This window comes from Nicotiana tabacum, chromosome 3 (assembly GCF_000715075.1).
Source record: "Nicotiana tabacum cultivar K326 chromosome 3, ASM71507v2, whole genome shotgun sequence".
NCBI lineage: Eukaryota > Viridiplantae > Streptophyta > Magnoliopsida > Solanales > Solanaceae > Nicotiana > Nicotiana tabacum.
This window is the reverse complement of record NC_134082.1, coordinates 197,309,123-197,330,447: the sequence shown is the minus strand read 5'-3', so window position 1 is coordinate 197,330,447 and position 21,325 is coordinate 197,309,123. Positions and strand designations below refer to the sequence as shown.

The window sequence follows — 21,325 nt, the reverse complement described above, 5'->3', positions numbered from 1 at the left end:
TTTGGAAGCTCTCGGCCAAATGAGTATTTTACAGAGAGCCGACAAGGAATTCCATTAATAACTGGCCGTTTTGATCCTTTGGAACAATTCGATGAATTTAGTAGATCGTTTTAGGAGGCCCTAATGACTATAGATCGAACCTATCCAATTTTTACAGTACGATGGTTGGCTGTTCACAGCCTAGCTGTACCTACCGTCTTTTTTTTGGATCAATATCAGCAGTTCATCCAACGATAAACTTAATCTGAATTATAGAGCTACGACACAATCAAACCCGAACGAACAAAATGTTGAATTGAATCGTACCAGTCTCTACTGGGGGTTATTACTCATTTTTGTACTTGCTTTTTTATTTTCCAATAATTTCTTCAATTTAAAAAATGAAAGAGAATAAATAAGATTCTCTTAGCTCATTCGGAAGGATCTCAGAATTTCATTATCCATGACTGTTTATGTCTCTAGCATGACCACTTGATGAAATCTGGAGGGAAGTGGGGTAAATGGCCGATACTACTGGAAGGATTCCTCTTTGGATAATAGGTACTATAACTGGTATTCTTGTAATCGGTTTAATAGGTATTTTCTTTTATGGTTCATATTCCGGATTGGGTTCATCCCTGTAGTAATCGAATGAATTGAGTTGTCAACATGAAAGCGTAAGAACTCAACGGGATTCCCAACATCTCGTAGAAAAAGAGTATGTAATGTAGATTTTTCAGAAGGGTCTAAATAAGACAAAGGAGTTTTCATAATTTCATTTTTTTGATCATAAATAATCGCTAACAAGAATTTGGTTCTTCTTAGAGATACGATCGGGAGGAGCTAATTCAAACCCCTCCGGTAAAATAAGAACAGCCCCCACGTTCAACCCCCTTTTTTACCATTAGTAAGAACTTCTTTCAGTTGCATATCATAAGGAATTCGAACAACTGCCTCAAATACAGTATCCGGAAGTACCGCTTGTAGAACCTCAATCTCCACGGGCTTATTAGCTAAATGGCAATTGGCACATACAATACACCCAGTCGCTTTTCGTGGATTTTCATAACCCTGCTGTGCAAAAGTGGGATATGCACTTGCAATGGATGTCCGAGTGTTGATATATATCATGAGCGATACGGAAATAGATCGAGTAATCTCTTTCTTTAGCCAAGAAAAAGCATTTCTAGTTTGCATGGTCCAATCATTGATCGCGAAAATTTCTATAATTGGGTAGGTTACTAGTATAGTTCCCTAGCCACAATTCTGCTATTTGCTGGAATAATCTAGGATGAATCTCCCTGATGGTTAGAAATAGAAAGAGTAAATACGATTTTCAATACTTTGCTTATGTACAACTACAAAGTACCAAGCATTCTAATTGGATTAGATTAATATTAATGGATCCTTTATCAGTCATTCATTGAATGATAAATAACTACAAGTGATGGAGACAGACAATTTAAATAACGGAAAATCCAATATTTAAAAATTGTATCGAGAATGACTGGAAAGGTGGAAACAAGACCAGATATAATTTGATCATTATGAACAAATCCAAAATCTTTATAGATAGATCCAATCATTAATTCCCAACCGTCTACCTTAATGGAAGAGATATAGGAACGAAGTCCGCGTATATAACATAAAAAAATGGGTGAACCATAAACTGCTGAGCTTGATGCTTTCAGTCTCAATTCAAAGTTGTCCGCTACTACGTCAGACTCTGTATATGACAACCTCTCTGACAGACCCTCTTGTTGTCTCGTACTCTCCTTTCCATAAGTTGCCATGAGGCAAGCATCATAAGGAGTAGTTTCGCTTCCTATGATAGGTAGATAAGTACTTATGCTTTCAGCTCTGTGAAAGATGATGATACTGGTCAGGGAATAGTATACCGAAGGCTAAGCAAAAGAGCAGAATTCTTTTTCTGCTCATCCCCCTCGCCACTTTGGGAAATCCAGAATAAGAGGTTTCGGAGTATTGGCTTAGGAGTGTAAGCAGGAACAAAAACAAGCTAGAATTGGTAGTAGCTGGGGATATAATATAGGCATCGGCACCGAAAGGAACAAGCAAGAGTCACTTCAATAACTACAAGCAAGAGGAAGAGGCAGGAATGGATAGTTCTTTAGAAAAAGTACACAAGCAATCACCACAGGAACCGGTATATATGAGTAATCGTAATGCACACAATCAAAGGAACCGTAAACTGGATCTCCTTCACTTCGTCCCCTCCACCGAAACGGCAGGAACCGTACAAGAATGAGTCAATTGAATAAGCGCAACTGGAAATAGTCAGTCTGACTTGCTCCATTAGTAGGTCTAGTCTATATGGAACTCATCTATTGCTTTTAGTAAACAATAAAAAAAAGAGGTCTATTGGTTGGCTGTATTCCTCACCTGTCAACTCGCAAGCAAGCATTCGTTGTCTTTTGTCACTCAAGTTAGCTATCCATACCGTAACCGTAGTATGGAAGGTTTTCTTTATTGACCACGCACTCACCTCTAGCTGTAATCACTCCCTCAAGCAAGCGTACCAGCACGCCTACCAACTAGAATGAGGACAGCCAGACTAACCCGCCACAACCAATCACTATCACTCGACAGGGCATACTACCCTAGCTACCTACACGCATAACAGGTAAGAACATACGAAGAAGAGAAAAGGACCTACCTTAGCACATTCACCTGAGGAAGGAAGGGAAGCTACCTAGCCCTGTTAGCTCCTACTAAAGTAAAGGAAGGGAAGAATTGGTCTGAACCTCTTTCTTCTCTTCTTATGATTGTTCCGTGATGGGTTTTCTCCTTTTAGGATTAGGTTTCTATCCCCGTGTTGTGCTAAGCTCATTTCTCTTATTAGGTCTTACCTTTTTTACACTGTGGACGTTCAAATTGCATACCATGCAAGTCATTCATTATCCACACATGTCATACATCTTTCATATAGGATGATTTTAGAAAGCACCTAAGTGTTGGACATTTGCATGATACAGGTAAACCATAGCCTAGAAAGAAGCAGGCAAATCGCTCTAGGATAAAATAGAACCTACCTCGGAAAACGACTTTAGAAAACGATTACTACAGATCGACATCGGAGGTGGCCCAAACCTAGGCTGTGACGCTTCTTGTTGAGTACATAATGTTGACTTGAAGTTCGTTTACACAGTACGAAAAAAACGATTCTAAAGAATGGGACTCAGTCTTAAGCAACTTCTTTATTCAAAACAAAACAAAAATACATGAAATGAACCCACCTATCAAAGTGGGCTGGTCTGCTCATTATTTATTTTGTTTTCGTCATTTTTTTCATTATTGCAATACAAAGTAAAACCTCCACTATACTAGTTATGGAGGGGATTGGCGCCGGATGGAACAAGGCGCTTCGAAGCCAGTACTGTAGCTGGATTGAAAAGCAGCCCCTTACCCTTTCAGTCGAGCACAACCTCCCGAGCGCTAGGTTCAAGCAACTTCATACTTCAAAAATCCCGGACTGCGAAGCCGCCGCCCAGAGACGACGTGACAAGAAAAATGAAAAGCAACATTGCTGCCCCGCGTATTCTTGCGCCGTCTATCACTGCAAAACAGATTGAGTTATGGACATCAAGGGACCGAGATTATATGCTGCTGCAGAAGCGGAATGGAAGGAGTTGGTTGAAAGTTAAGGATAGCGTGATTGGCCGATTGGTTGGAAGGTAAGGATAGCATGATTGACTGCTTTCGGGTCCTATGGATCATGGGCCACAACTACTTGGGTAGAGACCGCTGAACATCATTTGGACAGGCCGATGCTATATGGGCTTAGGCCTTTTGATGGCTGTTTCTGGGCTATTTGGATAGATTAAGATCCTTTCATGTAGGAGAGTCTTTGATGGACTTGGATCCTTTGCATTATTTCATGTGAGGAGCCACCTTTGACGGGCTTTGAATTTGGATAGATCCAGCGGGCCTTCTTGCATGGACTTGGGCTTGCTTTGATGATGGGTAGAAAAAATTCCTGATTTTCTTTCCTCGGCGAATGAAGTTTCTGCCCTTGTTGAGTGAGTAAGGCCCGATCGAGCTTATGTGCTTGCCAGGTCTTTCACCATCTGCTTTTCCTCGAGAATGTGAGACTGCTCACCCTTAGTAATCGTATTGTCCGCTCTTTTCATTGATTGTACAGCTTTCTCTAAACAAGGAATTTCTAGGGAGTCCTCCCAGTTGGCTAAAGGCGCAATGACTTTTGGTTTTGAATCCGGCTAAGGTGTGAGCAAGGGTATCTTCTTTGGGGTCTATCACCATAGCCTTTTCCTTTAGCTATTACGCTATCCTTCTAATCGGCTAAGGTTGAATTTGCTTTTGCTTTAGTTGTTGTCACAGAGCGACCTTCTGTTCTTTTAGTTGTGTAAGCCTTCCACCTCTCTCTTAGCTTTGCATCTTTTCCATTCGGTCCAAGAACTAAGAGCGGTCGAAGTCCTGTCTCAGGGAATGGGCTTGAAGGCTAGTGGTCATATTAGTCGTCTAAGGGGAAATGCCTTTTCCGAGCCTATCCCCACTCGCCTATCACTTTCTTGAGTTGATGTTTAACTTGCACCTAGAGGGAAATTTGCTTGTTCTGATAGTTAGTCTAACCCCTTTCCCGCAGCATTCCATTCGAAGTAGTCGAAAAAGTCTAAGACGGAGAAAGTGGTGATGCTCTTTGATTGCATCCACTTGCTTGATCTTTGATCGTTTAGCTGCCCCCTAAGCTAAGCCTCTTTCTTTAGCCTATGTTGTCTCAGTCTTGGATAGAGTCCATTACCTATCTTTCTTTGTTTGAATGAGACTATATGATGTCATTTCATCTCAAACTGAATCGAATGTAATAAGAGTGAAAAATTAGGAAATTTCGTACGAAAAGGAGGCTATGTAGTATGGCCCTTATCCCTTCTTTTTACGCCAGTTGCTCTGCTCCTTATCCCTTTGTGGCTAGACCTCAGCTCAGATCATCCTTGGATGCTAGCGATCCTTTCACCGAAGAACTCTTCAAAGAGGACACTGGCTTTCTATCTTTGAAGGGTTTACCCACAGACCATAGGGTTAAGGCTCTCACCTTCTTTTCAAATCAAAGAAAGAAGAGCCCTTCGATTCGGGCCCTTTCCCACCTCCTTAGTATGAATTTTTTTTCTCCTTTTCTTTGTTGCGTACTTAACCTGAACTCTGTCTATGAGTATAGTAATCCTTTGAATCTTTCCTAATCCGCTTTATCTTTTTCTTATGCCTTGGGAACCCAGTCTTTAGGAGAAGCAGTTGCTCACTCGTGACAATGGATGCCTGCTTATGTCAAACTATCCTCAATCTCTTTCCCCTAAAGCTAGGATTTTTTTCTTTCCTTCTCCTTCGACCCAAGCAAAAGGATTTCTATTCAGTTTATCAACTTTACCGGGCATGGAAGCACTCAAGCTAAAGCAAATGCACCTAAAGAATGGCTACTGGCCAGTGATCCTGCAAGACCCTAGACTCGCTCTGAGTCCCTCCCTCTGATGCCCTGACTCTCAGTCTCAATCAAGTAAGAAAGGGAACCCTTTTAGCTACGGCAATGGGTATAGACCTCTTCCCTTCACTGCTTATCCAATGGACCACTTAGAATAGACCGAATCGAAGTCGGTAAGCATTCTGTAATCATTCCAAGTTTTCCAGGCTGCCAATTCTCTTTGTATGAAATGTAGGAGTAGGAAATGTCGTAGGTAAAGCCGTCCAGTACTACATCCGTAAGCCTTCCATGTATTGCATTTGTTCGTCGGGGAATCCCTATGTTCACTCCCATCAGGGGAATTTGCCTTGATTTCTATTTTATTACGTACAAGTGGGCCAGCCAGTCCGTCTGGTAATTGATTTTGTATTCAAGGTAGGCTATTTTGTCCTAGCTTTCCAATTTATCTGTCCTAACAGCGTTCGAAGCCTAACATCCTTGCAAGTTTTTGATTCTTTCCTATCTCTGACCGGGAAAGAGGTTAGCAAGCAAGTGAAACTGAAGTGAAACTGTACTCTCCTCTTCTCCTTCTTGTCCTCTTGTACTTCCATTCTTCTTATTCTCGTATCCGGAACCGGAACAAGCTCTTCTTTAGCAGCCTCGCTTTGTTAGCTTCTTGTTAGCAGTACTAGTTTGTAGTCTTTATTGACATGGAACACAAGCTTTACCAGCCAAGCCAACCCGATCTGACCTTCGAAACTCTCTTCTCATACTCCTCGTTCGTCGTTCCAGGCGTACTCCAGTTAGCTCTTCTCTTACAGAGCCTTGTTTGTTCGATTGCTTTCCTAGTCTTCTTCTTGCTTCATTAGATAAAGCATCTTCATTAATAGATAGAGTTGGAGTACGTAGTGAGAGTCAAGGTCAAGGTTGATTGATGAGTTCAGTGGACAGAACGATCGATGTGAGGCCTAGGTCAAGGCAGGAAGTTAAAGTGTGACTTCCCCCGTAGTTGGGGGCGGGGGTTAAGCGTCCGATTCGACAATGAACACTAAATGAAAGAGGCAAATCAATTTTCTCACCCGCCTACGATTGATTGGAGACTTATTCAGTAGGTCCTCCTTCCCTACAGAATGGAATTCCAAGGCGTCTTGCTTAGATCGCATTTGCTTTCCCTTACTCCTGAATAGTGAAAGATTGAGCCTTTTTTGTTCAACCCAACTGTTGGAGTTCCAGAGCACACTCTACCTTTGCTTCCTTATTCTTCTGTGCCAAGAATGATCCAATTGAATCTTCTGAAGCTGATATGTAAAATCTCAAGGGCTCAGAAGAGGCTCATTTATGCTAATCAAATTAGTACTCGTGCGGAAGTATTTCCCCTATCATAGAAGGTGTGAAGCAGGCAGGGTCTTTAAAGAAAAAAAGCAAAGCAAGTTCTAGGGATGCGGGTAGAGGGGGGTTTCTCGATAGTCCAAAACTAGTGATCTAGGCTTCTCCAGCAAAGAATCAACGCATGTCGAGTAGACTACAATTTGTGGCACCATATCCTACCTATCCCGAAGGGAAGTCTCCAAAGTGGGATTGTATATTAACTCAGTCTCCGACGAAGAAGGTTCAGGCATGCTTCGACTTAGCCCTATGATCCGCTAATTCATCTCTTTTTCTGGTATTCCGCAAAGGAGGTGGATAGGGTCAGCGAAAGAAGTGGTGAGGGCAGAAGAAAGGGTTTTCAATTCAAGGTTCCCGCTCCTGAAAATGGGTATTAAACAAAGGACATAGTGGGTTAGGTAAAACCTCTTTTGAGAGGAAAGATCTATCAAAGCAGAAAGTCCAAAGCCAAAGGTATTTTTCAATGCGTATGCTTTAAAAGTCAGACTTGGAATATATTATTTATCTGTACTTTATTAACGGGATAGGAATTCGTAGTGGGACTTTCATAGATCCTTTGAGCGAGAAAGGTGATGCGTCGGGGCCTCCTCAAGGTCATTCGGAACCACTTGTTGGCTGTTTATTGACCATAGCAACGCAATGTTCAGTGGTGGGGCAAAGCACTAGCGAGAAGTTTCCCTTGGGATTGTTTTCCCAGGCAATTTTCCTTTTTTGCGCTTATACGCTTTTCTCTATCTTTGATGTCAAGCCCAGTCCCAGTGACCCATTGGATTGGATTTATCCCTTGGGCGGACTCCATATGGGAATAACTTGTTCCAAGTAAAGTCCAGGAATGAATGCTTATTAAGGAATCGGTAAGCTGATGTGCCATTACTGGGTTCCATCCTCTGGCAATTATCGACTCGGGAATGAACGAAGTCGCTTCACTTCAAAGTAGAGGTTTGTGGTAACGGTGGACTGACAGATCAGCTCCAAGGCCTGAGTGCCTAGGTTGCAGTGGTAAGAGTCGCTGCCGATGAGTTCCAGCTGCCAGAGTCTTCGATAAGAAAGAGGCGTCTGAGTAAACAGAAGTGAGATCTTTCTAGTTCTTGAACTAGCCTTCCCCAGTTTGAAGTCAAGTGAGGAACTCTTTCTCTTATATAGGCTATTTTGCCTTGAAATCCCATTCTATCCATCTTATTCTTCTGTGTAAGTAAAGACTAGCAGGGCATTCTCTTGCATCAATTCCTCTCTCACTCACGATGAAAGTTAAGAGCTTGCTCGAAGAGAGCCTTTACTTTCTAGTTGTAATCTTTCATATCCTTTAGGCGGGGATAGGTTCATAGGAGGACTTGGTTACATAGGAAGGAAAGGCTTAAACTAGAAGGGATAAGAAAGGGAATTTGCAACACTCTTAGTAGAAGGCCGAGTTGAAACTCCCTCTATCCTCAGTTATTGCGTACAGGACAAGCAAGTTATTGAGGGCTCTTTATGCCAAATACTTTTACACTAAAGAGGATAAAACAAGAAATATCCTAAGTAATAAAGATCTTCCTATTGATACTAGCACTAGTGGGACAGGCTCCCGGGGAAAAGGAATTACACTAGATCTTGGCAATGGCACCCCAACAAGCTCGGCAGGGAGAGAAAGAAGATAAGGGTATGAAATAGGTTGCTTGTAGCGATTGTGATTGCTTATTTGGTTGGGATTACCAGCCTGACCAAAGAATAAGATAAAAAGAAGAGTTCCCGCCTACGACTACATGCCCATTAAGAGCTATACCTGGAGTCGAGCTAACTGCATAGGCAGAGGGGAACTTTCCTAAAAAGCCTAATAGCAATTAACCGCATTGGAAACGACGAATCACACTCTGAAAGGAGGTTCCCTCCCAATAGATGTCAGGAGGGAGCAAGGCGTGATTGCTCTGTCATCCTCCGACCGCCCCCCTTTCCACCTCTAAGTAGTGGTGTTGGTGTGTCTCGTTCCAATCATTCCGGTCAATCCCTTTCCTAAACCATAGGTAAGGGATGATAGGAGATGGCCCCTATGGCAAAATAAACTAGCCCCTCATTTGAGAGAGTAAATAGAATAGTGTCGGGCTTACGACAGTCTGACTTTTGAACGACTAAGCAACTACTAAGCTCCCGCCCACCCCCAACCAATTAGGGTAAAGTGTTCATTCATACCTTCAACAACACCGAGATATTGGCCCATGACCATGTTTACTTCATCTTCAAGAGCAAGCATCCTGGCTCTCAGGGCCTCAAGCAACCCTGGATCCTTTCCTACTTCCTTAGTGATTCCAAGAAGATGCTTCAACCCTGTTAAGTTTTAGTTGGCTATCACGGTCCAATAAAGATTTCCAATTTCGATTTGGAATTGTTGAGCAGTAGGTTAAAGATAACCTCCTTTGAAGTACCCTGTGTGGAACCGGGGGCTGCTTCTAGGCTTTGCTAGCTTGTATGACGGGCTGTAAGACGCTCAATCAATCGGGCGTTATCCCACCCTTCTTCCTTGATCTACACATTCACGCCCTTTAGAGTTAAGGAATGATGGTTAAGAGTTCTTACTTTTGAGTTCCCACTCTGACTATTTAGAAGGCTATAATAATACCTTAATTAATTTTTTCGGATAAAGCTCAGCATTTCTCTAATTTGAATCGAAAGTTGCTTTTTACTCCTCCGCCTTTGAAGGCTGGTTACATCCAATGTCTCCTACGAGGCTGTCTTAAAGTCCTCTTTGTCTAGGCAGAGGTATAGCCCTTTTTGAATACATTTGACTTGGTGCTCACTTGTAGGAAGATTCCCCGCTCTGAAGTCAAGTCTTTTTTGGAGCTCCTTCCAAAGAGGTTGGGATTAGACTTTCAATTGGATGTGTCCCGGTCAAATCGTTAACGACAGATCCCTGCAGACGTACTACTTTCAATCAAACCTTCTCTCCTTTACCTTCTTGATTGATAGATAGTGAGGCCTAGGACTTGCTTCCTTAGATTTGTTGAATTTACTCTGTCTTCACGAATTGGATTTGAACAAATATCTCTGGGCGACTTTCCTTTTAATCGATCGAGGGTTTCAAGTTGAGCAAGATTAAGACTGGATACTTCAGCGTCAAGTCGAGGGAAGCGGGCATGGACATGAGGCTTGGATCACAGGTCATCCCCAAGTAGCGGCGGAGGCAGGGCTTTTGGTAAAGGGGTTCAAAAAAGGAATACATTAAAAAAATTAATGAGATTGTAGCTAGTGGGAATTGAACCAATGACCCCATAATAATTTTGAACCCCCTTGACCACTAAGCCATATTTTTGGAATGTGTGAATGGGATTCAAAACATAATATATAGAGATAAAAACCAGATTTTGTCTCTTATATACGGTGTAATTTTTCGGCGAAGGGGGTTCGGGTGAACACCCTTGCGCCCCTCTAAATCTGCCACTGTCCCCAAGAGAGGCAATTTCAAATATCTGGGGTCGGTTATCCAGGAGCACGAAGAGATTGACAAGGACGTCACACACCATATAGGGGTGGGTTGGATGAAATGGAGGTTAGCATTTGGAGTCCTGTATGACAAGAAAGTGTCATTGATACTCAAGATAAGTTTTATAGAGCTGTGGTTAGATCGGTCATATTGTATGGGGTAAAGTGTTGGCCAGCTAAGAACTCACATATGCAGAAGATGAAAGTAGCAAAAATGAGGATGTTGAGGTGGATGAAAGTAAGTCCAAACAAGTCATACCAACAGGGATAAAATGTGGATGTTAAAATAAAATAGCTTTCAAGTTAAGAAATGTCTCATTCTTGGAATATACTAAAAAATAAAAAATGTTGCAACAAATAGGATATAAGGTATTTATTGGTCATGAAATTTAAAAAAGATTTTTTTTTTTTAGAAATTTATAGTCTAAAACAAGTGTACTATGCATTTGAGTGACTACAACTTATTAGGAGCAACCTGATACATTTAAAGTTAGATCGTTTTGAAAATATAAATTTATTATTTATTTTAAAACGGAACAAAAAAAATATGACACATAAAATGAGAGACGAAGAAATACCTCGTACATATTGGCTAGGTGTTCCAGCTCAAGACATGTGATAGCTTGGAGACGGAAGCCGAATTCAAGAAAAGTTGGACCATGATACCAAGCCAAGTACCGAACAACCGTAGGGCCCCTCTGTTCAAGGACACGAGTTACCTTTTAAAAAGCGCTTCTAAATATATTTTTCTCAAAAGTATTTTTTCAATAAAGTATTTTTGGGAAGAAAATACTTTTTTTGCTTTCTCAAAATTGCTTCTCCTTCTACTCAAATTATATTTTTTTCTTCTAAAAGCTTTGTCAAATATCTTAGCTTAAAAAAAGTACTTTTAACAGCAACAAAAATATGTTTAGCCAAAAAAAAACTTGGCCAAGCAGACAATTAGTTTAATTACGCTGCGACAAGTCTTAATATGTAAAGCAGGATATAAGATTATGTTACTCTTGTAAGACATCATTATCGTCATCATCTCCATAAGGGTGTACAAATCGAACCGGAAGACCACACCAAACCAAAAAGTCAAATCAAACCGATTAAAAAATCCGACTAGGTTTGATTTGGTTTGGTATTGAGTGAAAAAAATTGTTCTTAACCGACATATAAATATATAATTTTTATATATACTTTTAAGATTTTATATAAAATTTTCTTTAAAAAATATCTAGAAATATTTGGAATTCTCTTGCGGGATATAATATTTAATAAAATATGAAGTGTTCCATATTTATTAACCTTAAATAATGGGTTATATGATCACTTTCTTATCAAGTATTCAAGTGTTACTGAAATGCGATATCTTTGTTCGTCCATATTCATATCATATGTTAAGATCTATTAAATTCTTATATCTTTTTCGAATGTGAAGTTATTATTATTATTATTATTATTTAAATATCATATTGGTTTTTTATGTTTAATTACTAATTCGGTTAATCTTGAAGGTGTATATCAACGAAACATTATTGTCAAACGACTAAAAAAATAACTATTATGTGTTACTAAGAAAATTCTCCCATAAAAATATTTAATAGATAATATGTTTGTCAAATTTTTATATTTTTATTAAACATATATTTACTTATCAAAAATTTAACAAAGTAAGATTGAAATAATAGTTAATTAACAAAAAGCCCGAAAAATAGAACAACCCAACAAAACCGAACCAATTCAAACCGATATAGTTGCTTTGGTTTGATTTTGATAAAAACCAAATCAACCCGACTCATGTACACCCCTAATCAGCACTCACACTCAGCCTCTATCGCACTATAACACTATCAGCCACCTTCAACACTAATCACATTACCACGAATCACTTTTCGTTCCTCAACTCCCACCGCACAAATTCTCATTGTTGACCATTATTCAATCACTATTGTTAGCATTTGAAATGAGTAATTAATGCTAAGAACAAAATAAAAAAAATAAATTATTTTTAAAATATTTGACAATTAAAAGAAAACGAAGGGAGTTCTACAATATCACACCTAAGATTTGAACTAATGGTCTAAAGTAAATTTTGAAACCCTTTTGTCTTATTTGCTCGGTGTAGGGGTGTTCGTCGGTCGGTATAGTACGGTACGTTATTTAAATATTTCGGTTTGGTATTTTCGATATTCGAATTTTTAAAATGCTATACCAATACAATACCTAATTATATTCGATATGGTTCTTCTCCTTTCGGTTTTGGTTTATTCGGTGCGATAACTTCGATTTGTTCGACTTCAATATTAACTAGTGCATAAAGCCATAAATTGAAATATATTTAATTAAAATACTCACAAATATAAAAATAAAAACCTTCTAAGCTTACATGACAATTGACAATATTTTGTTCAAAACCATTAAGTATCAACCTATAGAGAGAAAAAAAGTACATAACGGAATAAATTATATTTGAAAATGTCTTGTTACTTACTTAGAGCTAATTACTGAAGTTAGGGAGCACAACAAGGACTAATCCAACAGATGCAATTCATTACACGAGAAGAACCACGCTAAAACTGTAAAAGTATTAGGTTAAGATGCTTGACATCCGAGAGAATCAGCATCGAAATCTGCAGCCTACCTTGTTCCCTTCATTTTTCTAAAGAAGTACATGGGTTTTACTGCCAACCTCAACATGCATACCAAAGAAAAGTATTATGTAACTTAGTATATTATAATCAATAATATGTATATTTTGTAACTTATTATATATTTAAGTACGGTATCAATATTTCGGTATTATTTTTCTAAACACCAAATATCATAACCTAATACCAATTTTTTTTTAAAAACTTAAATCAAATACCAAAATATCGAATATCAAATGCCAAAATTTTTGGTTTTGATACAGTAATTCGTTAGTTGCCAAATGATGCACAACCCTAGCTTAGTGTAATTTTTCATGAAGGGGATTCAATTGAACCTCCTTGCCTAAATCTAAATATGGCCCTCATACCAGAAGAGGTGTCAGGCATAGGCGGAGCAAGAGTATCTGGTACGAGTTCAGACGAATCCGTAATTTTTGCTTATAACATGTATTGGTTTTAGAGAATTCATAAAAAATATCTAAATATTTAATTGTGAAACCAGTTACTAAGATGATTTATTCTATGAGTTTGATGCAAAGTTCATAACCCATAAATTTTAAAATTCTGACTTCAGATCTAGTGTTGAATAACTCTGCCTATCAAAATTTAGACATAGAGAAGGGGGAAAAAAATATAAAAACATGTAAAATACTTGTAAATAGTTTCTAATCCAAATCCAAAGTCAAACAACACAAATATTTAAAAAACAATTTTACAAAAACTAAACCCATTATAGCACAAGTGCTTTTTGAAAACAAAACCTATAGCCAATTCTTTAACAAACAATTTCAAAACTAAATACAAACCTTGGAGCAAGTCAACTTAGAAAAGATAAAGATGTACTCATACAAAACAACATAAGCATGCCAGTTCCTTCAAACACAAGTTTGTTGTTGTTGAATCAATTGACTATTAATTTTAGATTCATATTCTTCCACTATCACTTCAACAACAACAACAACAACAACCCAGTATAATCCCACTTAGTGGGGTCTGGGGAGGGTAGTGTGTACGCAGACCTTACCCCTACCCTGAGGTAGAGAGGCTGTTTCCAAATAGACCCCCGGCATCCTTCCCTCCAAGAACTTCCCACCTTGCTCTTGGGGAGACTCGAACTCACAACCTCTTGGTTGGAAGTGGAGGTTGCTTACCATCAGAGCAACCCCTCTTGTCCAAACAATTGATTTCAACATTATTACCTTCAAGATTATAACATTTTACAACTAAAAACACAATCAGACACATAAATAGGAAAGAATGGAGTGAAGCCCTTTTCGGCTTTGGTAACCAACTATAACTCCCACAGAATATTTGAATTTTTTATATCAAAAATTAAAAATATAAGGAAAGTGTAAAACAGTTAACTATTTTGTACTCTTGTTGTTTAATTACGAGAAAATGGAGAAAATATTTTATGGAAATTTTTTCCTTCCAAATTAAATCTTGCATTTCTTTTTAGATTTATTTTACTTTCAAACAATCAAATTTAGACCTTTTTTTCTTTACTTTGTTAATTGTGATTTTTCAGCATGCTAACAATAACGATACATATTTTAAAGTGGGTGGCCTTTCATTGTTCGTAGCTGAAAAGATTAGCAAATTGCTACAATTAATTATTTGAATTCACTATCATGAGTTTGAAAGTGACATAAGTTTTTTAAATTCATTATAAGTTATAACGATATACCTCACTAAATTATCCAATAAATCATGATTTCATGTTTTTATTATATACTAATACCCCATAAATTTTTATAAATTGTTCTTTGATTTTTTTTTTTATTCCTATAAGCAGTAGTCTTTCTTTCTTGTGATGATGCATGAACAAGTGTAAGTGATGTGTAATTATGCAAAAGAATATAGAATTGCGAGAAAAGACAAGTATAAGTCTTCAACTTATTCACTGTAAAAAAGAGAGTCTTATTTGTTAAAGGAAAGTGTTCTTAGTGGTTGAGCTTTGGACTCAACAGTTACTTCAATATTCTTTTGAGTTATAGTATCTTAGACGAGACAAATAAGAATATTACCACTAAATGAACTTAAATTTACTTAAAGAGGGTGAGATATTTGCATTTCAGTTCGAACAACTTTTGTTTTTCTTCATTTTTTTAAAATTGTAATTATATTTTCACTAACATAATGTTATTAGCTTGAATGGATCGATAGGAGTACTGAAATTCAAATAGTCGATTCTAACTCAAATGAAATTGAAACGTAACTAGTGTTATTGTTAGTAGTCTTTGTATTCGTGAACTCAATATCAATAGTGATACACATATAAAAGAGGAATTTTTGAGAAACCACTATTGTTTAGTGGCTATTAACTTCCTATAACTATCATATACATAATTACTTCCTATAGCTATTATTCAGTTATTACGATAGTATATTCGCACTACTTTATTAGTGAATACAATGGCAGAATTCGCCTAAAAAATAGGGGAGTCCAGTTGTGCAACTGTATTTGTTGTATTCGCGGTACTGTATTAGTGAATACAGTGGTAGAATTCGCCCTAAAAATAGGGGAGTCCAGTTGTGCGACTGTATTCGCTGTATTCGTGCTACTGTATTCATGAATACAATAGTGGAATTCGCCTAAAAATAAGGGAGTCCGGCTGTTTAATAACGGAACGAGGATCAATTAGCATGTATCGCTCCTAAATTTTCTCAACAAAATTAATTCTACATATATTTTGTTGCTACTGTATTGTATTCTATGTATTCGCATGACTGTATTTATAAATACAGTGAGGTAATCAAGAAATAATGTGTATATCGTTCTATTAAATTCGACTGTACACATTGTATTCAATTCCATATATTCATTATTCACTATTATACATTGTATTCAATTCGACTTTATTCAAACAACAAAAATCGAAATACATAAATCCAGGCGAAAATAATATATTTATACAAAAATATAATGTATTTGATTGTATTTGTGCAGAGGACAATATATTTGTATCATTTTATATGCCTAAAATAGTAAAGAAGAGAAGAAAGTTCGCTGGAACGCTTCGCTGCACACACACACACACATAAAAAAAAAACCGCAAAACTATTAATGATTCAACGCTAAAGCAATCCAGGGACGGTCACAGAAAAACAAGACCAAATTGCCAGATCAAGATGTTGAGCTTTCCACCTGCAGCCACAGGTTCTAGAAGAATCTCTTCAAATAAAAAGTAGGGCAATTCTGAAGAATGGGCGCTAGCACGTGGCGGGCAGTCCTTTTGAATCATTTATCACAAATCTTTTTCTATCTTCTTGTGTATCTTAAACTTCCTCTATTATTAGCCATGGGCAGATCTGTTCGCCTAAGAACGTTTCTGACGATGACTGACGATTCTGCTGATTTGATGGAGAAGAGAGAGGATTAAGAATCTTGGTGATAGAGAGAAAAGAAGAGAGGTGGATAAAGAATATAATTGGCTTTTTGAAGAAGAAAAGGAACTGAAGAAGCAGTTAGAGAAATGAGCTACCATAGAGGAGAGCATTTATAAGCAGAAGTCTAGAAATCAGTGACTGAAACTGGGTGATTCTAATTCTGCATTCTTCTTTGCCAGTATGAAGAATAGAATAAGTCACAACAAGATTAGAAGCTTTAAGACTAACGATGGAGAAATAATTCAATCAAGGGAAGCAATAGAAGAGGAAGTGGTGGGATTTTATAAAGGATTACTAGGGTCTTCAGCTGATACTATTCCAGCCATACATCTAGATATTATGAAGGAGGAAAATGTGCTAGATAGGAGACAACAGTTGAAGCTAACTGAACCTGTTACTGTAGAGGAGATTCATAATGCACTAAAGGGGATTGAGGATTTAAAGGCTCCAGGGTGTGATGGTTTCAACATAAAGTTCTTTAAGAAGTCATGGGGTATCACAGGGCAAGAAATCACCAAGCAGTGCTTCAGTTCTTCAATACAACTGAAATGTTTCTTCCTATTAATGTAACAACTATTATATTGATATCTAAGGTTCAAAATCCTTCAACTATCAAAGAATTCAGGTCTATTTCATGTTGCACAGTATTATATAAGCTTATTTCTAAGGTTCTAACTAACAGATTACAAAGGGTGATGAACCATTTAGTAGATAAAAGCCTTGTTCCGGGGAGATATCACAGATAACATAATTTTAAGTTGTGAATTCATGAAAGGGTATGTGAGGAAGGGTATTTCACCTGGGTGTATGATGAAACTAAACTTGCAGAAGGCTTATGATTCCATTGAGTGGAATTTTCTAGAGCAAGTTCTGAATAGTTTGAATATTCCAGAGAGGTTCATTAGATGGATAATGGTCTGTGTAAGAATAGTGTCTTACTCAATTCTTATTAATGGGAAACCTGTGGAACCATTTCAAGCTAGGAGAGGCCTAAGGCAAGGTGATCCACTGGCGCCATACCTGTTTGTTCTTGGAATGGAATACCTTACAAGGATATTCAAGACCTTGAAGTATAATCCAGACTTCAACTTCCATCACAGATGTGATAAGCTAGATATCATACAGTTGGGGTTTGCATATTGCTTGCTGCTATTCTATAGAGGCGATGCTCTTTCTATTCAAATGGTATACAACAACTTCATGGAAATCTCTAAAACATCTAGGCTAAAAGCAAATGCAACAAAGAGTTCTATATACTTTGGGGGTGTACCATAAGATATACAGCAGGGCATAATACAAACAATTGGTTTTAGCAGGGGATAGTTGCCTTTCAAATACTTTGGAGTCCCACTAAGTACTAAGAGAATCTCTATGATACAATGTCAGTCATTACCGTAGAAAATAATAGGAATGATCACCTCCTGGACTTCAAAATACCTATCCTATGCAGGAAGGTTGTAGCTGATCAAAATAGTATTGTTCTCAATCCAAATATACTGGTCACAGATATTTGTAATTCCTAAAAAGATGAAGAAAAAGATAAAAAGAGTCTGTAGGACCTTTTTATGGACATGAGGGATAGATGCATCAAAAAAACCTCTGCTATCTTGGGAGAAAGTATGCTCTCCAAAGACTGCTGGTAGATATAATTTACATACATGGAATAGAGCTGTAATTTGCAAACTGCAATGGAACATGTGTAAGAAGAAAGATAAGCTGTGGGTCCAGTGGATTCACTTGTATTATGGGAAGAAGAAAGAAGTGTGAGAAAGCAATCCAAGCAATACATCATGGATAGTTCAGAAGATCATTAAAGCAAAAAAGAAATGTAGAAGCAGTAGGGATCAATATGAAGGAAATGACAAATTGGAATTATTTTTCTGTCAAGAAATTTAATAAAGGCATGAGAGGACAATTTCAAAAAGTAACTTGGAAAAAATTTAACGTGCAACAATTTAGGGGCTCCAAAATAGATCTTTGTGCTGAATCTGGCTCTGCAAAACAAACTTTTTACAAGGAGTAGACTCCATGCGTGGGGGATTGCAGATGAAATAACCTGCCCTTTGTGTAATGATACAGATGAGACCATAAATCATTTGATGTTTCAATGTGGAATAGCTGGAAGTATATTGAGTGAGATACTCTATTGGCAAGGCATAACAAGACCTTCGATGGAGTGGAAAATGGAGATACAATGGGCTGAAGATATGGCAACAGGAAACAATGTAACTGCTCAAATTTATAGACTGACTCTGGCATGTGCTGTATACCATATATGGAATGAAAAAAATAGGAGAATATTTCAAGAGCAGCATAAGACACCAGGAATGATAGTTAGACAAATTGTACAAGAGGTTGTAAATAGAGGATCAAGAGGTAGTAGGCTAGAGAAGAAAATAGCAGAAATGAATTTCTATCCTTAGTTTGAATATAGAAGATCTGTAGTTGAAGTTGTATGAGATTGGGGTTGTCCAGTCTCAGTTTTGACATTGTACATATTGATACTGGTACATAAAATTATTTAATTACTAAAAAAAAAGAATATAATTGGCTTATTTCATGCTTTAATGATAGATATAAATAAATACCTATTTTATTATAAAATAGAAAAGGTAGTTATAAGTAATAATATTTTGAAATTATTTTGGTTTATAATAAATAGTGTAGTAGTAGTAGTTAATAGGAGGTAAAATTGGGCGAACGACACAAATAGCCACTAAAAGTTGTGGCTTTTATTTTAAAGCCACTGTTTTCAATGTATTTAGACTTTAGCCACTCCTTTTAAAAAAATTATACCTGACTGGACGAAAATACCCTTCTGGTATAACTTATACCTACGCTATCAACACAAGCAGCAGTTACACAAAGAGAAGAAGCGAGCAACAGCAGCAGCGGCGATCAACTGAGGACGAACCACCATTTCTCTTCCCGATTTCAAAAATTCAGCAATCTAATCCAAAAAAACAACATAGATAAACAGTAAGTTGTAATTTCATGTGTTTCTATCAATTTTTATTTCGCTATAGTTATACTTTTTTAGATCTGTATTGATTTAATTATATATTAGATAAGAATTTGATTTTTTTTGAATTTCTGGATTGATAACTTTATAGACACCGCCTCCTATGATAATTCTGTATTCCGGACATAGTGTCTTTATTTTGGAAATTGAATTCAAAAAAATAAGAACACTATGTCCTTAACTTTGATTCTACTGGCCTCATTTTGTAAATTGAATAAAAAAACTTAAGGACAAAATGTCCTTCACTTTGTTGTTGTTCTTCTGTATACAAAGTCCTGTAGCTTAAGTTTCAAATTGTATGTTTTAATTTCTGGTTCAAATGTTAAGGACTGACAGTCCTTAACTCTTAAATACATGTTTAAATGTTAAGGACTAGCATTCCTTAACTTTTAATTCCATGTTTAAATGTTAAAGGACAGACAGTCCTTAGCTTTTAATTTCTGGTTCAAAAGTTAAGGACTAGTAGTCCTTAACTTTTAATTCCATGTTTAAAACTTAAGGACTGACAGTCCTTAACTTTTAATTTTAATTCCATGTTTAAATGTTAAAGGACAGACAGTCCTTAACTTTTAATTTCTGGTTCAAAAGTTAAAGACTAGCAATCCTTAAGTTTTAATTCCATGTTTAAATGTTAAGGACTGACAGTCCTTAACTTTTAATTCCATGTTTAAATGTTAAAGGACAGACAGTCCTTAGCTTTTAATTTCTGGTTCAAAAGTTAAGGACTAACAATCCTTAAGTTTTAATTCCATGTTTAAATGTTAAGGACTGACAGTCCTTAACTTTTAATTCCATGTTTAAATGTTAAAGGACAGACAGTCCTTAGCTTTTAATTTCTGGTTCAAAAGTTAAGGACTGACAGTCCGTAACTTTTAATTCCATCTTTAAAAGTTAAGGACTGGCAGTCCTTGACTTTTAATTCCATGTTTAAATGTTAAGGACTGACAGTCCTTAGCTTTTAATTTCTTGTTCAAAAGTTAAGGACTAACAGTCCTTAACTTTTAATTCCATGTTTAAAACTTAAGGACTGACAGTCCTTAACTTTTAATTCCATGTTTAAAACTTAAGGACTGGCAGTTCTTAACTTTAATTACATGTTTAAATGTTAAAGGATTGACAGTTCTTAACTTTAATTACATGTTTAAATGTTAAGGACTGGCAGTCATTAACTTTAATTACATGTTTAAATGTTAAGGACAGACAGTTCTTATCTTGGTCTTGCACTTACAGTACACCTGTTCTTAATTCTACAAGGATTGCTTTATAACGTATGTCCTTTGTTTCCCATTCTCTTGACTTGTAGGATGGAAACAATATGCATAATAGTTGCTTTTAATGGTAGATGGACTGAAGACTATAAATATCTTGATCATCAAACAAAGCTTTTCCTAGCACCTGAGTCAATTCAGTTTGAAGATTTCGTTAAACAGATTTTTGAGCTTATTGAATTGGATAGTGAAAAGTTTGAAATAGTGATATGGTTTGATATCAACCTTGGAACAAGCAAAGGAATGCTTGTATCCAAAGATTTAGATCTTCACACATGTATAGAGTTGCTAAAAGCTCATTCACTCTTCAAGAGCTGTCGTTTCATAGTTGATATTTCGGAAAGAGTTTTTGCATCAGCAAGCAATGAACATGCCAACACAAAAACTCAACATGACAATCAAGAGCGATGCCAACAGATAGTTGAAGTAGATATGGTTGAAGCTCAACCATTAAATGAAGAGGTGCATCAAACATTTGATTCTATTTAAGTAGAAGGACAAAACATTATAAAGATTGACAACGAACAAGCTTTGGGTATTCAAGTCTTAGAGAGTGCACCGGTAATCGAAGTAGTTGCTGACACAACCTGCACTCAAATAACTAAACGAAGATCAAATTTGAAACAAAAAGAATCCCCAACTACGATATTAAGAGAAAATGCTTCTTTGGATCAAATAAAAGTCGGATCAGTATTTGACAAGAAGAAGAGCATAATTAATTGTTTTTCTAATGTAGCAATCAAAGGACATTTTGAATTCAAAG

At 37.0% G+C, this 21,325-nt stretch overlaps 1 protein-coding gene across 1 annotated transcript; it reads left to right on the top strand.

Annotated features, from left to right (window-relative positions):
• The first annotated feature begins 3,507 nt into the window (after positions 1-3,507).
• LOC142178544 (uncharacterized) lies at positions 3,508-17,547 on the top strand. Its single transcript, XM_075248298.1, has 4 exons — positions 3,508-3,671; positions 16,254-16,349; positions 16,452-16,765; positions 17,048-17,547. Exons 1-4 carry the CDS (start codon positions 3,508-3,510, stop codon positions 17,545-17,547), a joined length of 1,074 nt encoding a protein of 357 aa, XP_075104399.1.
• Positions 17,548-21,325: the final 3,778 nt, after the last annotated feature.

Bases quoted from the DNA above. Each gene is read 5' to 3' on its own strand.
- LOC142178544 (XM_075248298.1), top strand. From the start codon at position 3,508: ATGAAAAGCAACATTGCTGCCCCGCGTATTCTTGCGCCGTCTATCACT. The intron at 16,350-16,451 runs GTTAGAGAAATG...CTTCTTTGCCAG, and splicing joins GAAAAGGAACTGAAGAAGCA to TATGAAGAATAGAATAAGTC. The intron at 16,766-17,047 runs GTATCACAGGGC...AATTCATGAAAG, and splicing joins GTTCTTTAAGAAGTCATGGG to GGTATGTGAGGAAGGGTATT.